This window comes from Mercurialis annua, linkage group LG2, assembly GCF_937616625.2.
Source record: "Mercurialis annua linkage group LG2, ddMerAnnu1.2, whole genome shotgun sequence".
NCBI classification, from domain to species: Eukaryota; Viridiplantae; Streptophyta; class Magnoliopsida; order Malpighiales; family Euphorbiaceae; genus Mercurialis; species Mercurialis annua.
Genome location: NC_065571.1, coordinates 46,851,289 through 46,870,328, shown reverse-complemented (window position 1 = coordinate 46,870,328; position 19,040 = coordinate 46,851,289). Strand labels below are relative to the sequence as shown.

Below are 19,040 nucleotides of genomic sequence, written 5' to 3'. Positions count from 1 at the left end.
TTTTTTTTCAAAGATAAATTATAAATATTAATAAAGTTGACTACACGGGTCTCAAATTGACTTCAAAGAGTCGTAAATCTAGCCACGATATCGGGCTAGATAAATACTCCCTCCGCCCAAAATTAATAGGCATTTTAGGACAAATACAAGTATTAAGGAATTTAGCAAATCTATGTAAAATGGGTAATTTCATAAAACATATCACACTTACCCTTATTTTATGCAGTGTTGACTTTGTCTTTTAGTGGTGTTTGCTTTCTTTTTAATGTAATATAATATAGTTAATGAGGGGATTCATGCCATTTTATCATTTTAGCAATAAATAATTGCCTATAATTTGGGACAAAGAAACTTGGAATAGTGCCTATCAATTTGGGACAGAAGGAGTATAACGAAAAAGGACATTTTTGTTACCCACGATGTCATGCAAAACGATCTATTATAAACCCAAACAAACTAAATCTATATATAGATCTAGACAAATGGATATAGTGATTTACAGATTTAAAAAAAATACTAACAAAATAATCCTAGATCTATCACAATATTAAGAGCATAAATTAAGTTGTAGAAATTTTAAACCCATAAATTGATCTTTCAAACAACAAACAAGACATCTCATCACATATTTGTATATCCAACAGCGGGAACGATTCCTTGATGATTTCCGAAGAAAATTTCGTACTTAGATAAAAAAGACCACAAGGATAGAAAAAAGAAAAGAAAAATAGTACAAAATTGATAATAGACTCATCTATTTATTGTGAGAAGATAAGAAGCTATAAGGGATAGGAGGTGATTCTGGCCATATCTTAGCCAAAATCACCTCAAGCGGCACTGTTTATATTTTCAAAGTGTAGGGCGAGAGATAGAACATATATTAAGATGTCATACCATCATATTTTAAAAATATTAAGAACTAAGATGACAAAATAAAAAGCGTTCTTTAAAAGCCTCGAATGTTTATTTCTTTCAGCTTCGTGAAAGAGTTATTTTCCATTCCTTCATATAAATTTATATAACATTATTATTTATTCCTTCATTAAAAAAAAAAAAACTTGATTGGGATTATATTGCACATGTTCTTAATCATATCAGCAAAAGTACATTTTAATTTTTGTTAATTTCTAATTGGACCGCGCAGAACATTGCATGAATACATGCCACTACTATCATAGTGGAGTCAACTATACATTATGCTCTTGAAAGTAAACCCCGAAGGCCATGTTTGGTTCATGGAATTGAATAGCATGGAATAGAATAGTTATTCCATAAAGAATGGAATAGCCATTCTTTAGTTTTTGAGAGGAGTGTTTATTCCATAAAATCATGGAATAGCAATTCTTTGGAATACCTATTCCATGAACCAAAGCAAAGAATTGTCATTCTATACGGAATAGCTATTCCATTCCGCACCTATTCCATAAACCAAACATGGCCGAAGTTCTATGAATACAAAATAAAAGTGCCTAAAACTTCAAGAATTCACATATATCGTGGAAGATAATCCCATACAAATCATGTATATTAGACACTCAGATGTCGATCAAATGAAATAGTAATAGCAATGACCAAAATAAGTCCCTATCAAACATGAATCAATTTCAGTACTCATTTTAGCCAATTGTATTTGCCAATACATTATCAAGTACAACCCTTTCCCTTCAAAAGGGGAAACTTGTGAAAAATTAGTCATAAAAGAAAAAATAAAAAGGAATGGTATATTGCATGAAATACAAAAGAAGAAATAAATAAGCAACCTAATAATTTAGTTCGTTTTTGAAGAAATTATCGAATATACCTGACTAATATTGTTAATGCCTCTGCAAAAGTAGTATTGTTTATGGCACAGGAAAGGCAAAGAACAGATTCACATTTGGAGTGAAGCAGACGAGATTTTTGCAAGCTCAAGCTTGACTTCCTCAACAAAATTACTTCTGGAGACCTCTTTTTCAACTGTGGTCTCAAGGTTCTTTATTTTTACAATCCCTCTCTCTAGTTCTTTCTCACCCACAAGTACCATCAATGGAATTTTCGACTCTTTGGCACGGTCCATGTGCTTACTGAACCTTGTACTCACAGTGTATTCTGCTTTCAACTTGGAATTCCACAGCTCACCGGCAAGCTCTGCAGCTAAAGGTAGTTTACTTTTGTCCCCTAGTATACTCAGTAGTACTTGGGTTTCAGTAGGTCGTGTACTCTGCCAACAACAAAAACAAGAGACCTTCAATTTTAATATGGATGACATTTTGTAACACAAAACTATCATCTGAGTTTTTATTACTAGCAGATTTCTTACTGTTGGTGTCAGTCTAAAAATCGGGATTTCCATTTCCCTTTATGTCAATTTACTATTCCATTACGTTATAATAACAGTTGTGCAAATTAGGGGCTTGTTTCTCGTTTACTAACAAGAATTCAAACACAACTCAGCTATGAAATATCTAAAGGATTTTGCATTGCAGACGAGGTCGGGGAGAATAATTCACCAGTCCACAGTAAGAAATGCTACAAAACATTCATATATAAATAAATAAAACTGCACAAATTGAAGTCACCTGGTTCTGGTCCTCCATTATAGTAAATACTCGTTCAATTCCAAGACTGACTCCAACAGCTGGAACCTGCTTTGTACCAAACATTCCTATAAGGTTGTCATATCGTCCACCAGCAGCAATCGAACCAACCTGAGTTATAAATATGTTAATCATATCATCCAGCATAACATTACACATGTGATATGCTTGCATTATAACATTATAACAGAAAAGCTGGGGATAGTGTGAATAATTAAGTTGATAGTCAAAATTCAATTATCAACAGCAACCAGCACAAAAGCTAATAAGTGGAGCATGTCTACATTCAATTGATAATGTCAGCCACCAGGATAGTCTCACTACCAGGCCTCTTTTAAATAAAATAGTTTTTCAAAATGAAGGAACGTTCGATGCAGGGGGAGTTGGTACTTTATAGAGTAAAACCACAAGATAATCCCACAATTATGGCCAGGGAAACAACTATTAAAAGGGTAGAACATTAAAAATCTCTTGGGCAGCTCCATGAACAATAAATCCTAGCCACGTAAGATTAAGTTTTTTAGTTGTGGTTAAACACTCACATTGAAACCAACTTATAACTCATACTTTTCTCAATTTTCTTAAAATATATCACTAGTACATCCTTTCCCTATCAGTATTTCGATATGAACCATGAGTATTTCTGTTATGCTCATTGATTTTAATACAACAGCCACACTAGAGAAGTATAACTTATGCTAAACATTTCTTTGTGTTACAAAAAGGAGAGATAACTGATAGCTATTGCAAAAGCTCAAACACGGAATTTCTACGCATGCATGAAACTTTACCTGTGTTTTCCCTTTGAATACAGCTTCGAATATAACTCCTGTATAATAATCTAGTCCCCTAGCTAGACTCAGATCAAAAACCACTTTGTCAATGCACTTTGACTTTTCCAGAGCCTCAAATAGAATCTCTAATTCATCCATAGCACGTTTAGTAGAAGTATTTCCCAAGAACTCACTGCCCTCCTGTTTAAGTTTTGATAATAATTCCTTAGGTTGTCCACTTTCCTTCACAAAAGTGTCAATCCTTTCAGCTGCCTCCACACTCAATCCCTTCTCCTCAACCTGTAGATATTAAGAAAAACTAGGTGAAATCAACAGGTGAAGCTACCATCAAATTGGCAGTACACAAACAGAGCAAAGAAAAAGTTATTGCGAAGACAAAACGACAAAAAGAGCGAGGTAAAGAACGAGAGAGAGAAAGGCAGGATAAGGGAAGAAAAAAAAAAGCAGAACTATAGATGCATTTAATAAAGAGAAACTCGTAAACTGATAATATTTGTATGGGCACCGAGGAAGACAGACTACGCAAGTTACAAGTTAATAAACACCGAAAACAGAAAGAAACCAAATCATGCAAAAGATAAGACACTAACTTGTCACTTTAAAGTTCAAACTATAGATTAGATGATCTTGATTTAGCATTTCTTGTAGAAAACCAAACTCAAACAAATTAAGTTAATAATAAAATGGTACAATTGTGCAAAGTCATTTTCCTAATCAGGATAAAAAGCAGGGCCAGTGGAGCTGGCAATACTAGCAGACAAACCCAAAATAGCAAATATAAAATATAAATGAAAATGAAATTGCATAGAATTCATACACAATTTTACAATAATACAAGCATCACCATCAGGATTCACATTAAAGCAACAGCATATTCATGAAAGTATGAAGGCCATATACGAATATGTGCAAAAACTTAAACCTATTATTTAACCAGGCATAAGTTGCGGTTAGACAAACATCAAAGGTTCAATATAGAATGTTATTCTTTTAACAGAACAGAATCATGATTACAAAACCATGTTGACTGCACTTATTGCACATGATCTTACCATTTCTTTTTGAACTTGCGAAAATGATTGCTTGTCTAGTTTGTCAATACTTGAACAAATAGTACGAAATTTTTCAGGGGGCACTCCACAAATTTCTAACATGCCATCCAACAACTTCCGATGATTTAGCTTAACCTGTCAATAAAAAACAGCTGCGTAAGCATTTCAAATACTCTTTAATTCAAACTTAGCTACCAACAATGAAAACATGCAGTGTACCACAAAGGGGGCTACCAGGAAATGCTAATACCACAGCATTTGAAATCAGGATTGCATGTTCCCAATCACGAAATGTCATATAATTAAAGCAGCAGCTTATTCTCGAAATAACTGGCGCCTCTTTAAATTAGGATTTACATTCTATTCTATTCATCCACAATAAGAAATGACTTAGGATATAGGCAAAACTCCTTTTTAAGTAATAAACTATAAGAAAATAACTGAGGGTGGAGAACATATTATTTAACCAAATATCAGCTTCCATCTGAGCATTCCAAAAGAGCCTAACCGCTATTGTACCAACTACAAAAGTATTACCACATGATCCCCCTTTGGAGGTGATGTTACATGAGAATGAGTCAATGCATGCATTTAAAGGATCACCATTAAAAAATACCATGACATAATGAATCTCTTAAATGTAATTCATACTAACTAGATTAAGAAGAAAAGTTAGCAGGACTTACTTTATATTCTCCAATATTTAGTTCATCAAGCAATTCTGTCAATATCTTAACAATCTCAAAGTCTGGTCCCATCTCCTCGTATTGACCAGCAATATCAAAGTCGCATTGGTAAAATTCACGGTATCTTCCTTTAGAAGGGTTATCTCTTCTATACACCTTAGCTATTTGATACCTTTTAAAGGAAGTGATGCCATTCATAGCCACATATCTAGCAAATGGAACAGTTAAGTCGTACCGCAGAGAACAAAGCTCTCCACCCTGCAGCAAATGGTGATTAAGTTATGACATAATCCCCATGTCTTAATCACATAAAAGTAACGCATAAAGGATGAAAATAAGTACGGCAAGAATATAAGATAGCAAACCAACAATTATATATACCTAATATAAATATAAAATATCAGAATACCAACACTTTTCACTAGCAGAATTTGAAAGTTCTCAATTTTTGGAAATTTTACTAATTCAAAGACATTATGATTAGATCAGGAGTCTTTTTCAGCCATCATACAGACAGCCTTTACTACATCAAATGTAAATTCCAGCATAGTACACACTGGCCCAACTATAACTAAGTATTATTCAAGGCTTATTCAAATGTACTCTTCGTTCATCCAGAAAACTCAGATCCAGTTTCTTGTTTGGACAAACAAATTGCATTGACAGTAATGTGTGGGTGCGTGTGTATATAGAGAGAGAGAAGCAAAATTTGATTAATGGCCCTTCCTATTTTTTAACTTATTGATAACTTAAATTTTATCAGCATTTATTAATTAATTTCAGATTAAAGCATAATTAAAATTAAAGCAACGTACAATTCAGTTAGAATAAGAAGAGAAGGATGTCATTAGAATAGAAATTTAAAAATCACTTTAATAATATTAAAATTCAATTATTTAATTGCCAATATTTAATCCAATTAGAATAAGGACATAAATGTTTAATTAAAAATTGAAAATTGAAAAATACACACTACAAAAAAGATATTTGTTAAACTATTTAAATTTCCTAAAACAATCCATGCTAAGTTTAAATAGCTGAAAAAGTATATGAAACTAATTTACTTGCTTCATAATCATTTATGTGAAATTTATAATCTTAATAGTTGCAAATAAATAAATAGCAGTTTCATTTTTTTTCTAATAGAAAATAGTAAGTTATACGAGTGCATTGAATATTTAACAAAATTTCTTACGCATGTACCAATTGATTAAAATATAGCAATAATATCAAAAAAAAGTTAATATTTAGATTACATAACATAGAATTCAATGTTTTATCGAATAAAAATAGTTGTGCTGTGAGAAATATTTACTTTTATTTAGTACTTACATGTTATATATTTGTGTTTACTAAAGTATTAGTTTGTGATTAAAAGATAAAATTAAAAAATTGTGCACATAATTGATTAAAAAATCTGATTTCAAACCAACTTTATCAATGTTAGAACAACTAATTGATTAGTTTATAATGCAGTAATGTTGTAAAGTTCAACTGATTCTTATATGTATAATGTTTATGCATATATGCAAGTAAAAAATTGCACAACTATAGCAATAACTATTATAATCACAATCATGATTTAAAAGATTAAATAAATATATTGAAAGCAAAAATAATAACCATCCACAAAATCACTTACAAGGCAAATAAAAAATTTACCTGATCAGCAAGATCATAAACTAACTTTGAGTCCTCCCCATATTTCCCCATAAGAGTCTCTCTCAGTTCAAATGCAGGAGTGTCTAGGGCTGTGGCACCATGCCTTTTGAACACCTCTGCTATTATTGAAAATGCTCTTTCTCTTATCGCCATTTGTTCTTTGGCAAAATCACGAGTCCCCTGATATTAAAAATATTATTCAGAAAAAAGAACAGTAAACTAAGCTCACGTCGAATAAAAGATGATAAACAATCAAATGATCTAGAATACACCAGTCTCATAGATTCAATTGATAGAAACCTTAAATATCAAAATATAATATACAGACTACTACTAATATGTAACTAAACAAAATGACAAAAGAACAGAAAAACAATATACCATCTATAATTACAACACTTTCAACATGTATTAACACATCTGAGTTATGGGATTGGATTTTACTAGCAAAGACATCTGTAGGAGCAGAAGATACCTGTAGAAACAGAAGAGATACTGAGCACTTAACTAAGCCTACGTGCTCAAGTAACATCATCTCGGTAGTTTATATTGGAAACACATGTTTGACTTATCATTAAAACATTATTTACAACTTAAGTTGCACAAATAAAATATCCACCAAATGACTTGGTTTTTATATTTTCTAATTAGTAGTAAAAAATGAATACGGTTTCTATTAGATGGTACTATTCACTATCCGTCTATTCCCGAAGGAAAACTTAACCATTACCTCTATTTTCTACACTTTTAACATAAACTCATAAAACAAGAATAAAGGACTGGCATGAGCATCGAAGCAGAATATAACAAACGAGAAATTTCAAGTGCAATTTACTACCTTGGGAAGTTTAGGGAGTCTTCTACTTTCATTACTTTCCACAATCTCTTTCACTTTTTGGACCATGTCATCAAACTCGGGTCCTTTTGGATCAAAATACATAAGAAGATCTGCAACCCATATTTCCAATACCTGCAAACTGTCACTAGAATCTCCTCCTTTCCCCTGCAACCTATCCTTAATTAACTGTACAATCACACTAGTTCCTTTCCCAAGAACATTCTTTTTCTTCTTCTTTTTTTCACCCTTTTTTCCCACCTTATCACCCTTTCCCTCCACTTCAACTGCTTCAACACCTTTTCCGCTAATCGATTCCTTGCCTTCCAGGGCAACAAACGCCGTTATCCCCTCCCAAGCAACAATTTTCCACACAATCCCCAACAGACCATGCACTTCATGCGCAAATTTTGCATTATCCTCCTCAAAACTTGAATTCAAAACCAACTTATAGGCATTCATCAGCACATCTTCAATCACACATTTACTCTCAAATAAACTAATCAGACCATTCTTCAAACTCTCATCTCCTATTACATCTAAATTCATTTTCGCCCGACATAAGCTACTCTTCCCCAATTTTTGCAGTGCCACAGCCAATGCCAATACTGCAGGTATAGCGTCGCCCTCATAAACTTCATCCCTGGAATTCAAGGCCACTCGCGTCATGGAATGAACTGATTTCACCGTCTCTCTCAATCTCCCATTGATCTTCGGAATCTTAGAAAACACTTCATTTCGTAATTTACCCACTAATACAGACCCATTAAGCAAAACCTTCAAATCCCCAGCAACACCAACAGCATCCTTATCAACATACCCATCTCCACTATCCATACTCCCAAACGCCGCCACATCAGCTTTACACGCTTCGCAAGACAAAGCTGCCACAGCATCAATAACGGTGGCTAAACAGCTAGCTTCATGGTCCAAAATTGCACAAATTCCATACACATAAGCAGATGATTTATCAATCAAACCACGCTCCTTGTCAGCAATTTCAGTTGAATCATCAAAATCAAAACCGTCTGGTTTTGAATTTAGGGTTTGAGAAATGAAAATAGGGATAGATGAACGGACATTGGATGACGAGTAAAGGAGCTTGTTAAGGAGATAAATAAGAGAGGCGCGTGTTTCGAGAGGTGTAAAGCTGTCGATGAGAAAATGCTGCTTGAATGAGGTGACAGAGGTTTCTTGAGCGTTTTTATGATCGGCGGCGACTAATCTATCGATCGCCGATGAGTCATTACGTAATTGTGATTTACCGGTGGCGATTGAATAGAGAGAAGAGGAAGTGAGAGAGGAACCCTTGCCGCCTAGGATTACTAGTTTTACTACTCCGTCTGTCTTTCCCGCCATTGGAAGATGACCTGGTTTAAGACGGAGTAACTGAAAGAGAGTGAAGTGAAGAAGACGGACTATTGATTAGGGTTTTAATTGATATGGCAAACAGACAGGTCGGGTCGGGTTGTGGTTCAATTTAAAGCAAATTACTATGAGACTCCTCATATTTAACACAATTCACACTTTAGTCCTTCATGTTTGAAAATTAAACGATAAGGCCCCTTTTTTTTGTCAAGTTTATCCGTTCATTTTTTATTTTAGTCAACGAAGTCAAAGGACTTAGGAATAAATTAATTGAGTGACGAAATTGTTGACAAAAATCAAAATGAGGGACCAAATTGTTGAGAAAAATAAAAATAAGGGATCATATAATATTTTAACTTTATTGACTAACACTAAAAATGAACGGAAGGACTAAATCATTGACAGTAATAAAAGTGGAGAGCTATATCGTTTGATTTTCAAATAAAAGAGGCTAAACTATGAATTATGTCAAATGTGAGAGGTGTCATAGTATGAAGACTTTTTAATATCAAATACAGATAATAAGCTCGAAAACTTAGTAGATATAATCTATGAAAATTTTTCGACTAATTATTATAATGAAATTATTTAATAAAAATATCAATAATTACTCCAACTATTTTTTCATAATTTTATATATGAATAATGTTTTAAGAAAATTATATTATAGGTCTCATATTCATAAGCTGAATTTTGTTTTAGGTCGTCGTACCTTGTAATTAAGCAAATTTCTGTTTTGATATATATATATATATATGAAGTCAATTTTTCCCTGCCAACGCTCATCTTCTCCAATTAATAAAAAAAACAAATTGCAAAAATTTAAGACATATTAAATACAAAAAATTAAATACAAAAAATCATAAAGAAATGTTAATTAACCAAAAAAAAATCAAGTATATATTAGTACACATAAATGTACTAGAGATATGTAGCCGTCACTTTGATCATAGATTTAAACTAAAACTAAATTAACTGAAATTAAATTTGTTCTAATTTTCATAACTGTAACTGAATTATATATAATTATGCCAAACTAATTATTTTATTCAGTGGTTATTTTGATTAACCGATTAATCAATTTTATCAATGCAAATTATTACAAAATTAAAACTAAATTAATCAATTATTTTGTTATTAACACTATATATGTAGTTTATATTATAAAAATAACACCATATATATGTAAAATAACAATTTCGAAATTCATTAGTTTGGTTTATAAAAATTAATTTTATAGAATTGCTATTACATAATTTTAAAAAGTTTAATCACTCAAAAACCTCCCACTTTTAGCCCCTTATGCAATTATATCCCGACGTAGGAGAATCTTCAATAATATTTTTATTTGCTTTTTTATGTTTCAATTGTACCCAAAAATATTAAATTGACCTTTTTTCACTTAGAACAATGTTCAAAATAGTCCTTCATTTTTAGCATACATTCTAATTAGACGTTAATGCTATTAATAATATAAAAAAAGCCTTCTACCTCACTAAAATCAACAAATAATAATTATTTTTTATTAAATATATAGTAATTATCAACAACCTTTTAAAATGAAAAACCATTAAAAAAATACCCTACACACAACAAAACGAAGTCGACTTACAAGAAAAATTAAAAATACTTCGCTGGAAAAAAATCTCCGCAACCCGACAGAGCTCCTTCTCCGTTGGTATCAGAAAAGGGGAGCTACTGCTGTTTCTCATATTTGAGAAGGAACAACTCTTCTTCTCCAAAAAGAAGGAGTGGTTTGCTCCTTTTTTGTGGGAAGGAGCTGAATAGCTTTTTTTCAAGTCTCAAGAGGAGCGATAACTCCTTTTCCACTGCTCCGGGGGGTCGCGGTGGAGTCAGTCGGTGCCGGAGATGGAAGTGGCATTAATTAATTTTTTAATTTATTTAACTTCTAAATAAAAATTAATTAATTATTCATTTAAAATTTATTTGAATGTTTTTAAAAATTAAGAACTTGTTTATATTTTTTTCAAATAAAAAAAAATATGATATTATCATCCTATTAGTTGTTTTGATTTTTTTTTTCATCCTTAAAATAATTAAATTATCAAAAATGTATTTAGTTCAAACTTTTTTCTAGAAAACCTATCTTTCCTCTCTAAAAGAAATTTTAGCCGTCAATAATTTTTTTCATATTTTTTCTTCAACTGTCGTCAATAATTTATTTTTGCTGTTTATGGTAGTCATCTCTTTTTATGTTATTTTAATTTGATAAAAATATTAAATAGCCAACTTATCATATTATTTGTGAATTAGAATTTATCAACGAAGCAGATATATAAGGCAAATTAAAAATCAAAAATAGATTAAAAAAATTTCAATAACAAAAATGAAATGGCTTATGGGATGCAGTAGTTTTATTTATTTTTTAATACTATATTTTTCTTTTTGTGTTTTTGAAAATTTACTTTTATACTTTATTTGTGAAAGATTTGTTATCCTTTTTTTTATAAAAGGTTTATTGTCCCCTTTTAATGAAAGATTTGTTAGATAGGGTAGAAGCAGTTAGCATGCATGGTTAGTTTCTGATATCATAAATTAATTTGCGGATGATGGAAAAATTTGATCGAAGATTGCACTTCATTAGCAAAATAGTAGATTACTTTTTCTTTTCATAAGTAATATGCGAATCAGGTCATCGTTTTAATTTTTAAATTTTTTCAAATTTTTTAACAAATATAAGGCCTCACTTGATTTGAGTAAGTTCACTAAGGAGCGTAACTTTCCGGGAAATAACATTTTTTTCTCACTTGGTTCACTTTTTCCAATCTACTTCCCGGAAAGTTAAGGGGTTGACTTCCTTTTAATTAAGGAAATGACTTCCCTAGCAAAATCTAGGTTAGTTCATCTTCCCTAGTTAAATTAATTAAAATACAAATATATCCCTACATTTAATTAGCCAATTTAGTTAGGGTTTTTATACTCAAATAACCAACATTCAAGTTTGATTTACTTTTATACTGACTCATGTTTGACATTTTAAAACTACCATACAAAAAAAAATTATTACTTTTATACCATTCATATAAATAGAACCCTAATAGCACAAACCCTCATAAACAAAATTATTTTCTCTCTCCTCAGATTTCTGTCTCCTTTCTCTCTCAACTCACTTTTTATTTTTTGCATCAATCCGCCTCCGCCGTTCCATTTTCATCGTTCAGCCTTCGTCTCGCCGTTAGCTTTCTTTTATCGTTTTAATTTCAGATCTGAAATTTTTTGTTCTTTCTTTTATTTTTCAGATCTGTAATTTGTTTATTTATTACTGTTTTTTCACCATTAAACATGTATAAAGAGTATAGTTAAAGAATCTAATACTCATTTCATGTTATGTAGAATAATTTTGTGATTTTATAGAATAAAATTCTGTTATTTTTGCATTTTTTTGTGTTTCTGCGTTTTTTTATTCTGCAAAACGATTTCTTGATGATGATTGATTGCTGAATTATTGTAATGTTACAGTGTTGTTGATTTTATGTTGACTTTATGTTGATATTATATTGATATCAACTGATTTTTTTATATTTTAATATTGAAAAATAAGATAATATTGTCTGTGAAATCAACTAAAAAAATTAAATTAAATTAAATTGAGACTAGAAATGATATGGTAGCATCAAAGAGAAGACATATAATGATGTTGAATTATTGTAATACTACAGTGTTGATATTGTGTTGATTTTCGGTTGATATTTTGTTGATTTTATCATCGGTGAAGAAGACAATAATGATGTTAAATTATTGTAATTTTACAATGTTGATCTTGTTGATATTGTGTTGATATTATGTTGATATTTACTTGATTTAACATTAACGAAAAAGAATACATTATATGTGAAATAAAATAAAAAAATTGATATCAAATTGAAAAAATGTTTAAAGAAATAAAAATTAGTGCAAAAAAAGATTGAAATTTTTAATCTTAGTGAATTTATTACATATGTTGATTTCGTGTTGATTTCATGTTGATATTAAAACTGACGAAAAACATCAGCAGTAAAAAAAAAAGTCAAAATCCAAAAAAATCCAAAAAATTAAAAAAAATTGAAATTAAAATATGTGATAAATATTAAGTGCAGGAATATAATGGTGAAAACAATAATTAAAAATGATGAAAGAAAATGATGGAAAATGTGAATTAATATAAAAAGTAAAGTTTTTTCAAAAAGTAGTATAAAAGAAAAAAAAGCTGGTATGAAATGTAAAGATTTAGAAGGGGTGGTATAAAAGTAAATGTTGGAGAAAAAACAGTATTTCATATAAAAAGCTCATTTAGTTATTAAGGGTAATATTGCCATTAGATTTTAATTAACTAAAAATAAAATATAACTTTTCGGAAAGTTATTAAGTGAACCAAGCAATGAAATATTAATTTCCTCTACATTAACTTTCTCAGTAATTAACTTCCCGGAAATTGTATATTCTTGAACCAAGTGACGCCTAAATGTTACATATTCGATTTAATGAAAGTTGATTAATTAAAAGAAAAAACTCATATATATGTAATTTAGTTAATTTGACCGGTTTAGTTAATTCAAAAAATTATACCAAAAACCGACCAATTCGAATAAGCCTAAAATTTCAAAATTATTAACAGAACCGAATTAGTCGAATATCGAACCACATAAAAGTTTCAGTTTGCTTTGGTCGGTTAATTTGATTATACGTGAATAGTGCACACCCTTAAAATGTATTATCATTTAACAAATAAAAATTTAAATAAACTAAATTAGGAAGACATGAAATTTACAAAAATGTATCTATTTTTTTCTTTGAAAAAGAGGAGCTGAAACGACGAAATCTGGTCCAAAATATTGTTGCCGCATTCTTACAAAAACTCTTCCAGAATATATATGTACAATAGGTTTAATTATGCATGTATAATATATAGTTTTAATTTACGATGAAGTTTTGAAGGTTTATGAGCATTACAGTTATATCATCTAAATTGCCTCTATTAAATGATATTTCTATAAGCTTTTTGCAAGCCTCGACTGAATTCTTGCCTCTTAAAACTATATCAACTGCTTCTTGCTCATTCACCTGCATTTTTCGTAAGGAAAAAATATATCAAATTTATAAACTGTTACTGAAACATTAAATAAAATTAAGTTTATTTTAATTATACCTTATCCCAAAGTCCATCAGAAGCCATTATGAGAAACTGGGAATCAGAAGTTAGTGGAATGGTTTTAATTTCAGGTTCAGAAATTATCCATTCTTTCAAATGTAAGTCTCCGATAGCTCTAGAAATCGCAAGCGATCCTTGAACTCGCCACATTCCATTCCGGCATTGCACAAAACCACCCTGCAATAATCTTATTTATTACTACATGTATTATTGAATTTTGTAGATAATCCATTTTGATAATTAATTATAAACTTACGGAATTCTCGATGCGAATACGCTCATCTTCCCGGCTAACTCGATGATCGATTGTTAATGTATCGGCTACTCCTTTCCTACTCATAACTACTCTACAATCACCCACATTTGCTACATGTAATTCTCCATTTCTCAGCACTACACTAGCTGCACATGCTCCACTACTTACTTCCTGTAACACAAAATTGACGTACCATATTTATGCCAATTTGGTCATATAAATTTATTTTATAAAAAAATAGTGACGAAAGGAATAGGACTGCCCATCGTGCAACCCCATATAGAGGAATTAATTTAATTGTAGCACTCAATATTAAAATATTGTTAGGTTTGTAATGTGAATATATTAATATACGAGACCAATAAATAAGATGCTTCTAATTATAGTAAAATACACAAATTGAGGAAAACTTACATACCCCAACCACATATATATTCATCGGTTTAGGTCAACAATTGCACACATTTAAATAATCAAACAAAACAAATGTTGAACTTGTCACATGATTAATTTGTTAGTATGTAAAAATAATGTGAATATGCTTAATTTTACGTACATCTTTAAATGTAGACCAAGTCAAGTCAAAGGTTTTTCAAAGTTTACCTGGCTAAGAAACTCTTTATCAGTAACCATGTAACCGCTGCGAATAGCTTTTTCCGGTTGTTCTCCGGCAGTTTCAAGACCTTTTACAATGTTCTTTCCTAAATTTTCAGCTACAAAATCCGCCGCTGCCCGGCCTCCATGTCCGTCAATCACAGCAAAAAATGCCTGCGTCATATAAATAATGGTGAAAACAAGAAAATTAAAATCTAAATCTGAACGTAAAATTAAAAGAAGTGACATTGGAGATGTAAAAATACTATTGAACTTTTCAATTGATCAATGATTATTCGGAATGGTATCTGACCTTGTGTAATCAAAGATTTGTAATTCAATTTCCGACCATTTTTAATTTTTTAATAAATATTTCAGAACTAAATTGGCATTGTTCCACAGTTTGATTATTCGCGTTCGTAGAGAAAGAATTATTCTATACATTTTACCTAAAAGATTTTAGATTTCATTTATACACAAATAGAAACGCTGAAACGAAAACGTTCTAACGGAACATCATAGTTAACAAGCATAGAAACGTTGAAACATAAAACTCGAAAAATTTAGGTACAACTTGTATATAATGAATCAACTTACTTGCTTAGGATCTCCTAGTATATCAAGCATCACTCCATATCCATCTTCCATAACTTCTCTCCTTCCTTTCTTGCTAGCCAAACAGAAATCTTTCCCTTGAACCTCAAATTCTTTCTTCTCCAATTTCTTATCCTTGTCACCAAACTCAAGCCTTGGACAATATTCAGGCACAACCAATTTTGCAGGCCTCCTTTTCAATTTCATACCCTTAATATTATTCTCTCCCACACTTGAGCCACACTTATCATGCAAACTCTTCTGATAAGCTTCAAAATGCTCATCATCATGCAAATTACCCTTCCTTTTCTTTTCACTAATAACATCTTTGAAAATAATATTATTTTTACTGCTGTAAATATCCTCAGCTTGCTGTTGCTGAGGCTGTGGCGGTTCAAGAAATAAGTGGCTAACCCATGAAAGAGGAGAAGGCAAAGAAGACGACGACGACGACGAAGAAGTAGTAGGAGAAGTAAGGCATAAAGAAGCCATGGAAATTATTAGGTTTGTAAGGGTTTGAAGAGAAATAACAGAAAATCTCCTCAAAAAATCTTCAAAGTGTATCATATCTTTTTGTCAAAAAATATAAAATCTTGTGGCTGTGGGCGCAATTGCATGAAAATTGTTGATTGAGAAAAAGTAAAGGGCGTTGTGTGATGCATGCAAATTTGAAAATCAAAGAAGAAACGAATTCAAATTATAGAAAAGAGAGGTGAGAAAATATGAAGGGTGAAACACTAATTTAGTGATAAATTATGCTTAACTGGTCAAACAAGGAATTGTAATTAACGGCTTGGTAATTAACTTGTAGTGCAAAAAAGGATTAAAAAGAAACAGATAAAGGTATATATTATTGATGATTCAGAGGAAATTGACACTTTCAAACCCAAAGAAATGGTCAGATGCAGGACGTTGTTGAGTTATTGGAATTTAATGCAAAACTATTTTATATTTTAGTGTTACATTTTCTTTTATTTCAACCGACTACATTTATATTTTACTAGTTTCGCATTACGTGCTATGCACGTGACTCGTAACGTAACTCGTCAATGAATATATTAATAAATTTATTATAATTATATCAATTTTTTATTTATAAATAATATTAAATTAGTTAAGAATTTGTGTAAAAGTAAATATAATATATTTGGTTATTAATTTTTTCTTTCATACTGAATTTATTCTTCTTTTGGTTTTATAATAACCATAATTAAATAATTAACTTAATTTTATTAATAATATCTTTAAAAATAATAAGATAGAAATTTAAATAATATTATACTGACCAAATACAATATTTTAATTTTGTAGTTCAATTAAACTAAAAGATAGGTATTCCTACTAATTTGGAGACAAATTAGTTATTTTTTACATATTAAAAACTAAATTGGAGATAATTTAGCTACCTATTCTAATTAGGATTTTAATTACAATAGTAATTAATTAAATAACTAATTAGTTAATGACTTTAAAACCTTTATTTAGTACTAAATTGAAAAGGGTTATTCAGTAAATTTGCATGTCCCCCCCCATCCGTGCTTTTATATATAGTATAGATATAGATTTATAAGATAATTAATATATTTTAAGTATTTTTTATTTAATTAATAAAGATATATAAATATTTTATTATTTAAACTAAATTTGAAATTTATCTTTTAATTTAAGTCTAGCTGTAAAAAATCCAAACATTTACGTGTGTTTGCTATTTAAGCCAATCTTTTTTATTTTTATAATATAATTTCAATTTGATTTTTTTATAATTTTATCCGTTTTTTCAATCAATTTAATTTGTTTGATCTTTTATTTCTGTACAATATTTATTTTCTTTATTTGGCTTTTCAGATCATTTTAACTTTTAAACATGTTTTCTTTTGTTTCAACTACCGAAAGTTAGAGAATTTAAAATTAAAGTTTAACGTTATTTAAAAAATAGATTAAAATTAAATTTTGCAATTTATGTAAATTGATTTTGTTAAATGCTAATTATGGAATTATTTTATAAATTCAAATGAAAATTACAACAACTAAATTAATAAAAAAATTGAATAAAATTACAATAAATAAATAGAATTAAAATAATATTATACAAAATATAACAATTAGTTTAAATTATAAACAGACTTGAAGATTTGGATTATTTTTACAATTAGGCATTAAATATAATACATGCTGTGAAATATACAAAACTTCAAAATCTTATTTCTAGTATGTACCCCAATTGGGAATAAAACTATATACTATATTGTTTGACTTGGCTTACAAAACACAAATTTATATTCATGGACGGTTTGAATATGTCATATCATAGGTCCTTCCCTCGAGTTTAGGCATTATTATGGTTCACGGAAATCCTTTTTTACAATGGGGTTTTCTAGATTCATATTTATACAAATCTATTTTGAAAATTAACATAAATAAAATGTATGGATATACAATTACTAAAATAATTTTTTCAACATAAGTGAATGCTTTCGTATGGATAAATTTCAAAAAAAATAAAGTTTACATGTAGTTTTTCTAAGGCAGAAGATATAAAGAAATCCTTATAATTTTCATAAAAATACAAATCAGCCCTTTTACTTTTTTGAGGTATAATTAAGCCCTTTTTGTTTTCAAAAAGAACAAATAACCCCTTTCATCCAACATCATTAGAAACACTCGTTAATGGCTGACATGTCTGTCATAATCATATAGGAAAAAAATTCAAAAATAATTTTAATGTTTAAAATATTTAACGAAAATGTGAGGGGGTAAGTGTCCCAAAAGTAAACTAAAAGGGTTTATTTATTCGATTTTAAAACAACAAGGGTTTAATTGTTCAATTTTAAAAACACGAGGGCTTAATTGTGCCCAAAAAAGTAAAAGGGCTGATTTGTACTTTTGAAAAAAAGTCGAGAGTTTTTTTGTACCTTTTGCCTTTTTCTAAAATACATTTAGCATAAATAAAAACTACAATAATTTGTTATCATTGTATGTTTATATCATTTTTTATATGGAAAAGGTGCAAAAATGACCCTCATGTATAGTCCGTGTCTCTTGTTTGCACCTCATGTATTTTGGATTTCAAATATAACCCTAACGTCTTAAAAAAAATATCAAAAAAGCACACTAAATTAACAGTGTTACATAGTTGGTGTTAAACTTGGTGATGTGGCGATATATTTGGACAGATAAACAATTGATATTTCTGACGTCTTTTTAATATTCGTAAATTTCTTTCTCTAAGATTTTCTGCACAAAACCCTACTCTCCTCCTTCTCATCCTGCAGCTTTCTCAGCTCCTTCAAATTCTCACCTCATCCAATTCCACCGCTCTTTTATATTCTTTTCCAAATTAACCGGGCAAAATAACTCTTCCGCGACTCCAACATTCCGAGCTGATTTTGTACAAGAAACAGAAACAGAATTTCCTTATGGAGCTTGACAGTGATAAAGATTACACAATTGACATCGACGTGCTGGAGGAATCGC

At 30.1% G+C, this 19,040-nt stretch overlaps 2 protein-coding genes across 2 annotated transcripts; both read right to left on the bottom strand.

Annotated features, from left to right (window-relative positions):
- Window positions 1-1,542: 1,542 nt before the first annotated feature.
- LOC126667749 (histidine--tRNA ligase, cytoplasmic) lies at window positions 1,543-9,041 on the bottom strand. Its single transcript, XM_050360811.2, has 7 exons — window positions 7,609-9,041; window positions 6,771-6,950; window positions 5,109-5,366; window positions 4,423-4,557; window positions 3,368-3,649; window positions 2,559-2,687; window positions 1,543-2,200 (listed from the first exon to the last, which is right to left on the bottom strand). The coding sequence occupies exons 1-7, from the start codon at window positions 8,962-8,964 to the stop codon at window positions 1,871-1,873; spliced, it is 2,670 nt and encodes an 889-aa protein (XP_050216768.1). The 5' UTR covers window positions 8,965-9,041; the 3' UTR covers window positions 1,543-1,870.
- A 4,664-nt stretch (window positions 9,042-13,705) lies between these two features.
- Window positions 13,706-16,340, bottom strand: LOC126667290 (probable protein phosphatase 2C 2). The gene is made up of 5 exons (XM_050360261.2): window positions 15,570-16,340; window positions 14,982-15,146; window positions 14,379-14,549; window positions 14,120-14,299; window positions 13,706-14,034 (listed from the first exon to the last, which is right to left on the bottom strand). The coding sequence occupies exons 1-5, from the start codon at window positions 16,131-16,133 to the stop codon at window positions 13,885-13,887; spliced, it is 1,230 nt and encodes a 409-aa protein (XP_050216218.1). The 5' UTR covers window positions 16,134-16,340; the 3' UTR covers window positions 13,706-13,884.
- Window positions 16,341-19,040: the final 2,700 nt, after the last annotated feature.

Bases quoted from the DNA above. Each gene is read 5' to 3' on its own strand.
- LOC126667749 (XM_050360811.2), bottom strand. From the start codon at position 8,964: ATGGCGGGAAAGACAGACGGAGTAGTAAAACTAGTAATCCTAGGCGGC. The intron at 4,558-5,108 runs GTAAGTCCTGCT...TTTTATTGACAG, and splicing joins TAAATATTGGAGAATATAAA to GTTAAGCTAAATCATCGGAA. The intron at 2,201-2,558 runs GTGACTTCAATT...TGTTGTTGGCAG, and splicing joins TAATGGAGGACCAGAACCAG to AGTACACGACCTACTGAAAC.
- LOC126667290 (XM_050360261.2), bottom strand. From the start codon at position 16,133: ATGATACACTTTGAAGATTTTTTGAGGAGATTTTCTGTTATTTCTCTT. The intron at 14,550-14,981 runs GTAAACTTTGAA...TTTGTGTTACAG, and splicing joins ATAAAGAGTTTCTTAGCCAG to GAAGTAAGTAGTGGAGCATG. The intron at 14,035-14,119 runs GTATAATTAAAA...CGAAAAATGCAG, and splicing joins CTGATGGACTTTGGGATAAG to GTGAATGAGCAAGAAGCAGT.